The sequence below is a fragment of the Myotis davidii genome, unplaced genomic scaffold (genome assembly GCF_000327345.1).
Source record: "Myotis davidii unplaced genomic scaffold, ASM32734v1 scaffold581, whole genome shotgun sequence".
Classification (NCBI taxonomy): Eukaryota; Metazoa; Chordata; class Mammalia; order Chiroptera; family Vespertilionidae; genus Myotis; species Myotis davidii.
In genome coordinates, this window is record NW_006291426.1 from 138534 (window position 1) to 153773 (window position 15240).

General features: G+C 43.1%; 1 protein-coding gene across 1 annotated transcript in view; it reads right to left on the minus strand.

Annotated features, from left to right (window-relative positions):
- Window positions 1-15240, minus strand: part of PLXNC1 (plexin C1) — a gene marked incomplete at its 5' end in the record, with an annotated part of 169094 nt that overhangs the window by 48590 nt on the left and 105264 nt on the right. The window contains 8 exon segments of the mRNA XM_015564527.1: window positions 2634-2832; window positions 4032-4156; window positions 4382-4420; window positions 8171-8274; window positions 8594-8695; window positions 11768-11870; window positions 14305-14490; window positions 14604-14807. Coding sequence (XP_015420013.1) covers window positions 2634-2832; window positions 4032-4156; window positions 4382-4420; window positions 8171-8274; window positions 8594-8695; window positions 11768-11870; window positions 14305-14490; window positions 14604-14807 — 1062 coding nt within the window.

Below are 15240 nucleotides of genomic sequence, written 5' to 3' on the forward strand. Positions count from 1 at the left end.
GCCACTTCCTCCTAGTGAGCACCCCGCCCCCTCACCCCAAGCGTTCAAGATACTCTTCAGTCAGCACTGTGGAATCTTGACCCAGAATCCTCTGCTCAAGGGTGTCCTTAGGGCCTGGAGCCCAGATTTTCCAAATGCCTCATCCGTTTAATGCCCAAGTAGCAAGAGCAAGACACCGACCAACCCTTGAGGGCCCAGAATTAGAATCGGAGGATCCCAGAAGAAAGAGCTGGAAAGGAATTTAAAACCAGTGACCATGCGATACCCAGAGACACACAGCTAGCTGGGGCTGAGATGCACTTAGCGCTCGAACCTGCAGCTTCTAACCAAGACTCCTAGTAAAGTGCTCATTCCACTACCCCAGGGTTCTCAAATGTAGGGCAGGTGGCATTACCTGGAGGAGCTTAGAAAACATGGATCATAGGGCCCCCGCTCAGAGTTCTGGCTCAGTGGCATTGTGGTGGGGCAGCCAACTGCCTTTTAAGACTAAGTCCCGAGAACTCAGTAAGAGTCCTGCTTAGAAGAGTCCTGTTTAGAGGCAGTTGCGGCAGAAACTAGATTGGTGGGAAGCAAAAAAATATTCACCCCAGAAATAGCCACTCAACACCTCCCAAAAGCGTGTGATGATTTATACCAAGTAAACAGAAAAGAAGGCAGATTTCATTAATCTTAATAAATGGGCATTGCCTTGGGAGAGGAAGGGGTGGGTAAAAAAATTGTTGTGCATCTATTTGTAAGATTGCATTAAACATTCAACTAAGCACAGTCTATTTAAAGCGCTGCTTTTGGATCTAAACTTAAGTAGCACTGTTAAAACCTGTGGCATAGCAGTGTATCTTATTCAAAGTTTAATTAGATTTTGAAACGAGCTACAAATGCACAATTATGCAGTTTTGCGGGAATCTGGGTGGTTTGAAATGAAAGAAGGGTAAGAACCCTCTGCACCAGGGGCCTCCAAGGGCGGAGGGAGGTTGGTTGAGCAGAACACTCTCGCTTTCCTCCTGCTAATAGTTATAATGATGGCCAGCACTGACGTGCTAAGCAACTGCACACATTTTCTCATCCTAGATCTTCTTCCTCCAGGCCACAGGTTATAAAACCTCAGCTCAGACAGCCCGGGGCCTCTGGTAAGTGGTGGAGTCCTGATTTCGGACCCAGCAGTGGGCTCCAGGGCCCACTCTCTAATCCACTGGAATCTGCACGAAGTTTGTATTTGAAAAAAGTTCAAGATTCAATTAGATCACAGCCAGGATCTTAGAGTAACTCCAACAAAGTGAACTCAAAGGGCAGATGGCTCCTTGGGGACTGGCTTCAATATGGGATGACTGGTTAGAACGAGTGTAATTAGCTTACAGCACATTGGTAGGTAAATGGTGTTTCCCAGATGCTTCAGAGGCCCCGAGAATAGCGTGTTCTTTTCAGCATCTGAAATATTCCCTCCACTCAGTACATTTTCTTAAATGGGTGGACTGGGCCCTGGTTGTTAATGAATGAAGTGAGGTGGGCTCAAAAGTCAATGGGATGGGGGTAAGAGGGGAGATACCTGTAATATGATCAACAATAAAAAGTTTATTTAAAAAAAAGTCAGTGGGTATAAAATTTCAGTTATGCAAGATATGTTCTAGACATCTATTATCCAACATCATGCCTATAGATAAAAACACTTAAAAATCTGATAAGAGGGTAGGTCTCATGTTCTTACCACAATAAAATTTTTAAAAGAGAAGAGTCCTACCTGAGGAAATTCTAAGTGAATGTACATTTGCATAGGCCCAGTTACAGCAAAAACAATTTGTATTTCCCCCTCTGTGTGCTCCTGGTGAGGACCAGTGATGGGGAACTCAGGAAGTTAAACGTTTTTGGCTTTAGACGTATAGTTAACAGGCTTAGTAATTGATGCAAGTAGAAAGCTATTGCTTCAGGGACTGGAATGTATGACTGGACCTGCCCTGACTTCAAGATCTGCAAGCAATTCAATGTTGTGCCCCAGAAGTACTCAAACAACTAAGATGGTACCTGAGTCATTGTGGCCCAAGGAGAGAAAGTCCACCACCCAGGATGCAGAACAAGAATCACCTGACAGCCCGGCTGGTGTGGTCCAGTGGCTGAGCGTCAATCTATGAACCAGGAGGTCATGGTGCGATTCCCAGTCAGGGCACATGCCTGGGTTGTGGGCTCAGTCCCCAGTGGAGGATGTGTAGGAGGCGGCTGATCAATGATTCTCTCATCATTGATGTTTCTATCCCTCTCTCCCTCTCCCTTCCCCTCTGCAATCAATAAAAATACATTTTTAAAAAGACAGTTAAAAAAAGAAAAAGTCACCAGTGTCAGATGAAGGGATGCTCAGAAAATCATCAAACTGCAGCTTTTATCTGACTAACCTTTCTCCTGAATTCTAAATCCTTTACCTATACTTTTCTTCTCTTTGTGAAAAGGTAGGCTCGAGATGAGATGTAAGACAGTCTTTTTAGTGTACAGAACCCGCCGCCTTCTCAGATCACCAGGACTAAAAGCGAGGGAATGCTAACACCGTGGAGCGCTAAGGACTTATCCTGGCAAAGACATTGGCATCTGCTAAAAATAACTGCCTATTGTCTTACCTCTGACCTTCTGAGGTGGGATGTGACACTTACCCGCAGGAAGCCAGAAAGGCAGACAGACATCCAATTTGTGAGGAGTTTTTCAACCACGGACTCAGTGCGCCTCAGCATGAGTTTAGGCTGCATGTTACTGGACTGTTCCATCAGGTCCCTGGTCAGTACCTCCAGGATGCTGGTCAGATAGACCAGCTTGGTTTGCAGGGCGATGGTTAAGAAGGAGGCAAACAGACACCTGTTTAAAAATAAAGCCTTGGTCACAATAGCCAAGACCTGGAAACAACCTAAGTATCCTTCAACAGGTGCATGGGCTGAGAAGACGTGACACGTATATTTATATACATGTGAACTGGAATACCATTTCACCATAAAGTAAGGATGAAATCTGGCCATTTGCAACCACGTGAATGAACCTTGAGGGCATCATGCCAAGTGAAATAAAGCAGACAGAGAAAGATAAATACGTGGGACCTCATTTATAGCAAAAGAGATCAGATTACTTGTAGTTACCAGAGGCAGGTTAAGGGATGAGACGGGGGAATGGACTGAAGGGGGTGAAAAGGTACAAATTTCCAGTTCTAAGATAAGCAAGGCCTGGGGATGTCATGTACGGCATGGTGACTATAGGTAACACTGCTATGTGGTGTATTTGAAAACTTTTTAGAGAGTAGATCCTAAGAGTTCTCATCACAAGGGGAAAAGCATTTTCTGTGGCTATATGAGAGTAACTACACTTATTGTGGTAATCATTTTGCCATATATTTATGTCAAATCATCATGCTGTATACCTTAAACTTATACAATGCTGTATGGCAATTAAATCTCAATATAAGCATAAAAGAAAAAGATATACAGATTACAAAAAACACACAACACACACACACACACACACACACAGACACACACACACACACACGAAAAAAGAGAGCTCGGTAATGTGCTTAGCTATCAGCCTGAGGGGCCATAGGGTGCTGTCCATGGGCGCTTTTGTTCAATGTCAGTTTCAACCACGTTCATCCTCCATCCATGAAAACCACACGCCAATGTTAACTTCAGCACATTTTATGTGTTTTCAGCACTTGAACTTTAAACTAGAGCGGTAACAAAAAGTGAATGTCTTCCCAAAATTTCAGGGTGTTTTTAAAAATAGAAAATAGCACTTCTGCTTTTTTGATTCAGGACTCATGGTTTTTTCTTGGTGTTGGGGTTTTGCAGGGTTTTTTGGAGGAAGAGGGTTGCATGTGTACATCTTTAGAATAGAATTTGTGTTGGGGGCTGTGATCTGAAATGGAGGTTCCCCAGCAGTGTGACCGCCCAGCCAAGCAACCTGCTGTCAAGAGCCGAATCCAGGTGGTGTATGGAAATAAAATAAGGAGCTCAGGTTTTATTTTCTCTACTTAATGGCTTTCAAAATATAAACAAATTGACTAGTACCTGTCCTTCACTGAAAAATTCTTCTGTTTTTCAAGGGTGTGGATGACAGTAACAAGGAAACTTTTATTACAAATTAGGGCATCCAAAGCTGTGAGACTCTCATTCTTGACATTGGCATCTCTGTTCTGGAAAAAAAAAGTGTATACTATAGTATAATAGAATATAATAACTTAAAGTTAGAAAGTAGATCCACAATGGGTTTTCCAAGACAATGAATTATTTAATATTGAATTCATGATCCCAAAAAACCCACAATAAAATTTCGAAGTAATAATGGAGATGACGATGAGGATGATAACACTATGCAAGTCAGGCAGTCATGGGCTAGAAATGAAAACTTATAGACTTACATGCATATCTTCAGTGAAGATGTGTGTGAAGCCACCTGACTGAGAGGAAGGAGACACTTTTATTATTCATAACATCCAAAGGAAATTAATAGTGCTTTTTGTTATAATACCCAAGTTCGTTTTAATAAAGCAGAGACACTATTTGCTAATCTGAAGAGCTCCTGGGTTTATGCTCACTGCATAGTCTCTAATACATAATAAATAACTACTCAGCTCTCAAGAGACACCAGTGAATTCTGAAAACCTCTAAGAAGAAGAATTATCATGGCCTCAGTCCTGATTTTGGTAGATGAAGGCCTCTCACACTTTAAAAGAACTGACTCACAGTTAAAAAAGTAGTAGTTAAATATGCAGACCACTCCTCCTGCCCTTTAACTTCTGAGCATAAATATAGAATTGTGTTTGCAAGTTTTTACAAGTCTTAGCTTAGTGGTATCTATTGTCTCAATGCCAATGTTATTCAAGAGAGTGGTTAAAAGTAGAATCTGGAGCCAAACTAATTAGCTTCCAGTCCTGGCTCATCACAGACTGGTCACCTCACTGTTGACAGGTTGCAGAACCTCTCTGTGCCAGACTCTCCTCATCTGTAAGACGGGGACAACAGTGATTCCACTTGTGGGCTTGGTGTGAAAATAAAATAAAGGAATGCAGAGTAAGTGCTCAATGTCAGCTATTATTGTTGTTTTTATCACTAACTCAAAGCAAACTAGACCACAGTACTGTTGTCCTACTGCTTTCTAAAAATACCTTTATGCGCAATGCTATGTAGCTCTAGGATATAAACTTTTAAATGTGAATTTTCTTTTTTTTAATGTATCATAAATCTTATTGGAATTAAATGATTAAATTTTAAAAGCATGCTGAATAACACTTTAAATGAGTCAACAGAATGAAAAATAAACTCCAGAACATTCAGTGTTCTTACTTCTTTCGGGGGGTAATAATTGGAACTTTAGGCTATTTATCTTATTAAACTTCTGCAGATAATTTTTGCTTTATTTTTTTAGCCCAAGCAAGAAGACCTTAACCATTTTGGCCATACTTTTCCCTTGGTAGTAGGCAGAAAAATCAAACTCTGGATTTGCGTCTCCTACTTCCTACTATTCTTCTGCTGAGTCAACTTTAAGTAGATGGGCAATTTAAACGGATTGATTCTTGATCTTAAATAGGGAAATGCCACCTTGGCTTCCCTAAGGCTCCTTCCTCATTCCATTCAAATTTCCCTCTGCTAGGAGGTTAGATGCTCTGTTTACCCTTATTTCTTGTCTTATTTTCAGCAAAACAAAGTAGTCAACATAATGAAAAGCAAGGCTGTAAACGTCAAACCCAACTGGCCAGGTGAAGAACCAGGAACTGGTAATGCCTGGTCCTCTGCGAACCTACAGTTTCCTTTGGGTTTTGCCTACTGTTCTCTGGTAGGTGTTGACCACTCAAACTCTCCCTCTACCACCCAACCTCCAGGCTGGAGGTGGGAGCTCCCACTCTCTCAGCAAAGGGCCTGATGAACAGGAGGACATGTCTGCAGCCTGGTGTGCATTTCAATGGGCATTGTCCTAACAGAGTATGTTCCCTGTATCTTTTCTTACTTATTATTAATTCAGCTTGAACTGAGGTCTTCTTGATAGAGTTCTGATAAACTTATGCTTGTTTTTTCCCCTGGGTCTTCTTTAATGACTCCTTCTGGCTTCAGTTTTTATGGCTTTTCTAGTTGCTTTTCAAGATTATACGTAATCCAGAGTTTAATCAGTTTGGCTTTTCAAAACTCATTTTCTTCTCCTAAGGCAGTGATTTTCAACCTTTTCCACTCATGGCACACATAAAGTAATTGGTAAAATTCTGTGGCACACCAAAAAACATGTGTGTGTGTGTGTGTGTGTGTGTGTGTGTGTGTATACATATATATTTGCCAATCTGACCCTCTGCCAAAAAAAGGTATAATTTTGCTTCATTCACACCATACTTTCCCTTAGTAGTAGGCAGAAAAATCAAACTCTGGATTTGCATCTCCTACTTCCTACTATTCTTCTGCTGAATCAACTTTAAGTAGTTGGGCAATTTGAACAGATTGATTCTTGACCTTAACTAGGGAAATGCCACCTTGGCTATTGTTGTGTAGGCTGTTGTCATTTTTTTTATTTGACAGACTAAGGGAAAAGAGGTCAGTGCACTGACTGAAGAGTCAGGTACTGCATGTTTTAAACATTCTTGTGGCACACCCGTTGAAAATCGCTGTCCTACGATAATACAGAATTGTTCCTGGGACTTTTTTAAACAGTTGCAACAGTGCTTCTTTGTATTCATCACTCTCTCTTGCTCTTGATTACTGAATTTAGAAGATAGGAAAATTTATTTTTCAGGCCACAGATGACTCTCTTCAGCACTCAAGAGCAATCGTTAACTGTAAAAGCCCACACAGTACTCATGTTGATGGTAGAAATCTCTGTTATTTTCTTGGTATTAAATTCTTAATGGGGATGTCAGAGAGCTGGGAAATGGGACTCCTGATGCAAACTTGGCTGAGGCTCTGCGCCGTCATTCTGACTCAGGGCACTGAGCTCCCTCCCTCCAAGGCGCTCTTCTGCAGAAATGGGTGAGGTGGCAAAATGGCAAGTCTTGGCGGCTGGTACTCTTGGAGGATAAGTTTAAAAAATACTTTATAATGCAAAAAGCTGAAGTCTTATTTATAGCCTCCTTGATTTACGACAGTAAGACTTACACAAAAAATATGGTGGGTGTTTTATGGCAGTATCCCAATCTCCAGACACAACATCACACATCACGGTGCCCACTTCTAGAATTATAGAGAAACTAGAAATTGCTTATGGCATGGGTCTGGATTTCTGAACTCTAGGCTTCTGGCCAAATGTAGCAGAGAAGCTTCTGAGAAGGGATAGAAGCTTGCTTTTGGCCTGGAGAGATTTCTGGCTTAAAAATCTTGTTTTAATCATGCTAATTGGTGTTGATATGTTCTGGAGGTTGGGCTTTTTGGTGGTCACCAGTTCTGGACAAAAAGGGCAGTTGGGGTATTGGGATGTGGGGGAGATAACAGGAGGATGAGTGTACCTCCCCAAAGAATTGGGAGGGTAAATGAAGGAGGCTGCATGAGTGGGTGAGAGAATGGAGGTATGAGAACATAAGTGAGATCGAAACCCAAAGGATTGAGTAGACTACCCCTTGGAGTCCTACAGCAAATCCATCATTGCGTGCAGCTACTGCTACTAAATGAGGATGCTACTTACGGATTAGCTAAATAGTAACTACTGAAGGGAACCATAAAAACTCTACATTGTTAAGAATGGCTGTTATTAACTCAAATTCTCCTAGACATGTCTCCTGTCCTGCCTCTCGGCCGGTAGTACTTTTCATTTCCAATTGAGAAGTAATAGTGAATAATCTAGTGGCTGCAATGGAAATCATGCAGATAAACACAACAAATTGGCCAGCCCACAATTTATTGATTTTTAAATAAACTAGCTCGCTTCCCCGCTACAAATTCAGTTCTACACGAGTAGTAAAATAAAGCAAAAATCATCACTCTGAACTTCTGTCCCTCCGAGGTTTTTGTTACTGGACAAAGAGTAATTGCCAGCGCCCCATCACTGCTCTGTGCCCTAATCAATCCAATTAATAACTATCCGCCTTCCTGCTCTGCTCCAACCTAAGCCACTGTTCTGTACCAAGCACATCATCTGCAGCTGCCTGGGAAGCAAACACCCATTTCAACAATAGCAACAAGCACCTTCATTATTATTCAAGATTCAACCTTAGGAACATGATCAATGCTCTTACCTCGGGGAAGAAAGTTCTCAGAGCAAAATGTTTGTAGTCAAGGAAGGGAACAGTTCCAAAACTATCAACCACATCCAATTTATCCATCTGCAGCTCAGCAAAGCCTGCAAAACAGAATCCCAAGAGCAATATTTTAACTCGGCAAACAGTGGATAAAATCTTGTGCCGCTTTGTCTAATGCGAAGTCTGACCTTGGTTTTCATTAGAGAAGAAACAATAGATAATTACTTGGTTGGCTGCAGAGAGGAGCTGAAATAAGACACAAAGTCAGGCCTGGACCCTGCTGTTCAGTTGTCTTTTATTACACAAACACTTCTCATTACCATGGCCGCCTCCATTTAAGGGTAAAAACAACACCAACAACAACCCAAAAACGACAATACAAAAAGGCCTTTTTTTCTAGAATGAAATTTCGGAGCCTACCGTCGCGGATCTCCTTTCGGAGCTCGCTCTCCAGCAGCTCCAGTTGTTGGCTCTGCTTGCGACTCAGCTCTTTCGACTTGTGTCTGGTCACCCCCACTGCCACTGCTGACACAGAGACCCAGCATCAGATTGACATGTTAACTTAAAAAAACAAAAAGAAAAATGAAAGTCACCCTTCATTGGGTGACTCAGTTCTTATAGAGGGAGACAGAGACAGTGTAGCATCTAAGAGGGGGAATTTATAAAAAGAAACCCCCCTGTGATGGGGTGCTTGAAGAAGTGGGTGCCAAAATGCAACAGAAAACAAAACATCCACTCATCTTAAAAATGAAGACTAAATCAAGTCACCTTTGCTTGTATTTTAGTGTTTGAGAAATAGAGGGGTGGGCAAAAGGAGGCTTACAGTTGTGAGTACGCGAAACACAGTTTATTCTTGTATTATTGTTCATTAATTATTGTATTACTTTCCATACAAACAACTGTATTATTTTCCATACTTTTGCTCACCCCTGTGTAAGCTGTGTTGCTTCCCTGATCATTTGAACTGTGATGACAAATGTCCTACTTACATTATCCCTCAGAATTCTTCTGGGATTTTGGACTCCCAGGACTTTGTCATCTCATGCTGCCCTCCCACCGCACCCAGCCACTCCAGCCCTGCTTTTCCTAGCAGAACTGTATTTTACAAGTGAGATCTACACAACTATTAAAATGTTCCAAGGCTCATTCAAGCATGGCGATCCCACGATGGTTGCCTACTGGCTGAATCTGGCTAACTGATGTGTTTTGTTTGGTCCACACAGCGTTTTAAAAAAATTTCGATGTACACTATTTTTAAATTAGATGATTCCCATTTTTTAAAATATCTTGAAAATTTGAAAGATCTGGATCATTGGATCCCAATTTCCCCACAGCATCAGTTTGCTGGAGCTGAGTAGCCGCTACCACTTGAGAGAGGGCATATGTTCAGTGGGTTTCTACCACAGTCTCCACTACGCTCTATTGCTCTGCTCTGGTTACTTAACTCATCTATGTTCCTGGTCCCTGTAGCCATTTAGTTTGTGAGCTCTAGTTCTGAGCTGCTTGTCATTTTAAGTCTGTTTCCTCTTGTGTTCTTAGAAGAAAAAAAGAGAACTCTTCTCCACAACTAATGTGGCACTTCATACTTCCACTTAACATAGGCATTGCCTTTCTAAGGTTTTCTGTTAATAGTTGCTAATGTCTCCTTCCAGACACTCGCTCCCTCACACGTCCACTCATCCATCTCTGCATCCATTTACCTTGTGTTTATTGAGTATCTGTTCTGTTGCTAATCACTGTGCCATCTCTGGGGCTAGAGAAGATGAGGTCAGGCCTGGTCCTTTGTCATGGGTGGTCCTCAGCCCAGTGAGGGGAAGATTTATGTGTGTGTGTATGATTAACTGGCCTCAGGGAATGAACTCCTCTCACAGGGACCCTCTTTTGCCCTGTCGATGATCGTTTCAGGTATTTTTTATGTTCTTCCCAAGGTGTCTACCCCTATGTCGTATCTGGAATCCAGAATTGGGCATGGTAGCTTACTAAAGTCCTATCCGGGGCTGGCCACGAGTAAGATGACTTATAAACTCTAAATGCTGGGCTCCATTCTGAGGACCAGCTGCAGTTAAGCCGCCATAGGTAAGTTTCATTCTAAATTCACGTCCACGTTGCGGCCTACTAGGAACACGTGATCTCACCTTTCCCCACCCTTCACTTTGCTTGTAGAGATTGTTTATGCTCTTTAAGGTAAAGTTGGCTTAAGCTGACACAATGCTTTTGGCTTCCTTGGTATCTGCAAAGTCCTTTAAACCCTCATCTCTTTTCCCAGGCTTTCACGGAGGCCCTGTCATCGCAGCTGCAGTGAGTCTGCTCTTCAGTCCTCAATCACCTCCTGAGTGAAAGCACTCACACACCTGGCCTAGCCTGCCGCCTACAAAACATCCCACTGTGGCTTCCGTTGGTGATCACAGCCACGAGAAGCTCACTGCTCAGTGGCTGTGGCCACTAGCTCCCTTTAGACACAGTGAGCAGTGCTGCCCAGAGTGTAGCCTGGGGAACAAGAGTCCTGAGTAATGCTCCTGGGAAGAACACGTTCCGAGTTCAACTAGGGAATTATGCATGCCCCACCCTTCCTTGAAGATGTACAATGCATGCTACGGTTAAGACTGTTGACTCTGCAAAGTGGTCCAGGGAGAAACTGTATTTAATTTTGTTTTCTCCAGCCTCACTCCCATCTACTGGCAGCAAGGTCTTTTTTTTAATCATGAAACTTCTATTAAAAGAAGAAAAACTTTCTAGAATAAAATAATGACAATTGTTGAATATTCTTTTTCACCCTAAATGGTCTCAATGCTTTCTGTGAGTTACTTCTTTTAATCCTCTCCATGTCACAGTAAGGTAGGCCCTTTGACTGTAAGGCAACCGGAAACAGAGATGGTAAGGAGCTGACCTAAGGCCATACAGCAAGTAAATGGCAGAGCAGGGAATGAACCCAGCATTAACCCTGTTCGGTTTGCTGCCTGCACAGCATAGATAGAAGCAAGATGGAGTGGAGAAAGAAGCAATATCCAGACACGGTGTTTCACTGTAGGCCACTCGTCATCCCATCCCATTTGATCTCTGCAAGTTCGGCTTATGCAGCTCACTGTGGATCTGTGGTTTCTTTCTGTATTTGCGGCTCAACTTTATTTCTCCAGGGACATTTAGAAACATTAAGGAAAAAACAGAGGAGCAATATAAGTGGCCTGTGGCTGTAGAGAAACTTGGTTTGTTTCATTACCTTTCAGCCAACTGGGATCTTTGGTTACAAGCAAAGGTTATTTGATTTAGTTTTCATTTTTAAGATGAGTGGATGTTTTGTTTTCTGTTGCATTTTGGCACCCACTTCTTCAGAGCACCCCATCACAGGGGGTTTTCTTTTTATAAATTCCCCCTCTTAGATGCTACACAGTCTTTGCCTCTCTCTACAAGAACTGTAAAGCACCCTAAACATGTTTAGAAAGCCCTCAACATGCATCTGTTGTTCCCATCCGAAGTTTGATTTAAGTTTTCATGCATTAATACTTAACTGAAGCAAACAGCCCCTGGAAGCTGAAGTCGGCCTGAAGAGAGGCCCCATGGAATAATTTTTCTGACAAAATTAAACGGGGCACTTACCAAAGATGACGATGACGAGCAAGATGGGAAGGCCAATCAGAAAGTACAGAGGGGAAGCAACTGATTCCTTCTCGACATCGAGCTCCAAGTTTCCCAGTTTGACCTAATGGAACAAGGAGAGTCGTTAGACCCTGTGGAGTTTGGTACCAATTTTCTCCCCTGACGTGGTTTTCCCCAAGATCCAGAAAGAGATGGAAGCTGAGTGAGATATCTGAGTTCAAGTCCCTTTCTGGAACAGATTAGCTCTGTGACCTTGAGTTGATGAAGAATATTCTCTGTGCCTTGGTTTCTAGATATATCATTTGAGGTGTCCTAGGTTAGACCTGGGGATTTTAGATCTGCAGATACCAAGGAAGCCAAAAGCATCGTGCCAACTCAGCCCAGTTTACCTTAAGGAGCACAAACAATCTCTACAAACAAAGTGAAGGGCAAGGAGAGGTGAGATCACAGGTCCTTTTGGCGCTGGGGGTTTAAAGAGGTAAAAACTTGAAGGTGAGAAGCCCCTTACCCTTTGACCAAGGAAACAACAGACTTTCATCTTTTCTACATCTTGCATTTTCTGGGCAGCCCTATTTTAAATATAGCAAAACCCAGTTTGGCAATTCTTCCTAGATGATCCCTGAGGGCTTTTACCAATTTTAGTTTTTGGTTATAAAAATTCTGTACAACTTGTAGAGGGAAAAACTCACTATCAAGCCTTAGTTTTGCATCAACACACACACACACACACACACACACACACACACACACACACACACACGTATTCAGGCCTATTTCCACCCCTGGAGCCAGGGCAGCCCCTCTGGAAGCATCTGAGCAAAGTGCCAGAGCACAGATTCTGGAACCCAAAAGAGAGCCCAGGTCCTAAGACCCAGCCTTGCCCCCTGCTCTCCTTACCAGCTGCAGCAGTGTGAGATAGTTATCAACCATCCCATCCTCACGTTCTTCATCTTTAAACTATAGCATCGTCATGACTACCTGTGCTCTATAATTTAAGTAAGTCAGCTCATGGCACTCCTGCTTAAAGCCCTTTAGTATCAGCTCTCTTGGCTCCCACCATTCACGCTCCAGCTCCCTCAGAACTTTCTCCCTCCACTCTAACCCCACTGGCCTTCTTGTTCCTCCTCAAACGCACTGGGCAGGCTTCCGACTCAGGACCTTTCGCAACCTCTGGCTCCCTTCATCTCGCTCACTCTACTGCAGGTAGCCCAGGCTCATTCCTCTCCTCCTTGAGCTCCTTACTCAAATGGCATCTTTATAGGGAGATCTTTTCTTCCCACCATCAAGAACTGAAGGCACTGCCCTCATGTTCCTAGTCCCCTCCCTGCTTCATCTTTCTCCATAATAATTACCAGCATCTAACACTTTAAAAAAAATATTTTAAATTGAGGAAGGAGGGAAGAAGGAGGAAGAGGAAGAGGAGGAGGAGGAGGAAAGAAGAGAATCAAACCCACAACCCAGGTATGTGCCCTGACCTTTTGGTGTATGGGACGACACTCAACCACCCGGCCAGGCCATCTAACACAATTTTCTTTTCTTTGCTCTGTATCTCTTTAGGTAATCTCCATAAAGGAGAGTGCTTTTGTTTCATCTCCTCTGCTGTCCCCAGCACAGTGTGGCACTCAGGAACTATTTCATGAATAATGGAGAATGCTAGCATTTGCTCTTCTCAGCTAACTGGACATAGGGGAGCACTAGTGAGTTTAGCAGTTGTTATTGATTTGATGACGATTATTACCATCGTTACCATCCAACAGGTGACAAAGGGAGGCCCGGCAAAGCTAAGTGACTCATCTAAGGCCACACGGCTATTAGCTGGTGCAGCGGGGACATGAACATATTTTTGTTTTGCATTCCAGTCTGAAGTTCTTTTTTTCTGTCCTTTATCCAATTATTTATGACTATAGGTCATACAGTATTTTTTTCCTGTTATAGACTGCGCAGAGCCTCATATGGCATAAACACTATAAAGGGAGACTTCTAATATGTTTCCCTTCCCGCTGGCCTCACATCTTTATTGGGGGACATAAATATACCAGGGATGGGGCCCTCAAACATGGCTGGGAAAAGATTAATCACAGCAAGTATGACTTCATGGTGGAGGAAGCAGCCACCACCCAGAGTGGATCTGGCCTCCATGAGACCTGAATGCTCCTCTGAGTGGGCTAGAGAGGCCCCCACTCTGGGGTTCCGCTGAGACTGTCATCTCTGCATTTGGGAAAAGAATGACAGCTCATCCGTCAAGGGGTGTGGAGATTCTGTTTGCAGATGCTACAGTCTCAACGTATGGCTAGAACAAAAGCTATCAAGACTCATTAGCAGTGTAGACAATGGTGTGTTCACCGCTCTGACATTCAAATAGGCACGGGGAAGAGTTCTGGCAGCTATTTCGGAGGAATTATGCCAGGGCTTGCAATACCAGCTTTGTTCATCTTCTATTTAAAGTGAAGATCTGAAGAATCAAGAAAGATTCCATTCTGGTTTAGCCAAGGAGTTCCCCCAAATAAGGCAGCATGCAGGGCGGTCAGGTGACCTACATGAACCTTCTTGGATGAGGAGGCAATGCTGCTTGCAGCTCTGATGCCTTTAATTTTGCACAGGATGGTGGTGAGATCTTGATTTCGAGTAATGTTTTCAAAGCTGCAATTTAACTGCTTATTTTCCCCATGGAAGAGAGTAATTTCAATGTCTTTTTTGGAAATGTTGAAGTTGTCATTTTCTTTCTGTGAAGAACAAAGCGAAGATGAAGAAATCAGGGTGCATGTGGAAACTCACAAACACAGCGCACCTTTCCAGTTGAGGGGGGCATAGCCCACACGAAACAAGAGAAACGTACCAGAATTTTTACTTCCAATTCTGTGTCCACCTCGGGGTCAACCCGATACCCTGTAAACCTGGGGTCCTCGAGGTACTGCAAGCTTCCACAATCCAAGTAGGTCTCCTGAACTTTCAGCTTCACAGTCACGTTTGTACGCACTTTTGAACTCTTTACACTGGGGGCTGAGAAACTGCAGTCAGTCGCCACGCACTGTTCAGAGACCTGAGGAAGAAGCAAAGGGCATTTCACAACATCGTCAATGGGTCCCAGCTCTGGGATTTAAGAACCAAGTGACCCAGGCAACTGAACTTCTTTGCTTGTTTTCTCATCTGCCAAATGGGACAGCAATACCACCTGCCTTGCAGGGCTGAATTAACCCTACATCAAAGTAAGTGAGGTGAGGGCTCATTAAGTTAAGTGAGGGCTACATTACATGAGATTATCCACACAAAAACGCTTAGAATAGTGCCTAGCTATTGTTATTATTAATATTGATGACAATGAAAGCAGCCAGGGGATGCTGTGGGGGAAAAACTGGTACGCATAGAGAAGTAGGCTTGAGAAAGCAGAAGACTTGGCACCAGTGGGCCTGTGTGTCCTTTGCTTGGGTCCTGGGAAACCCCCAGAAAGAGGAGAACCCCCCTGCCCCCTCCCC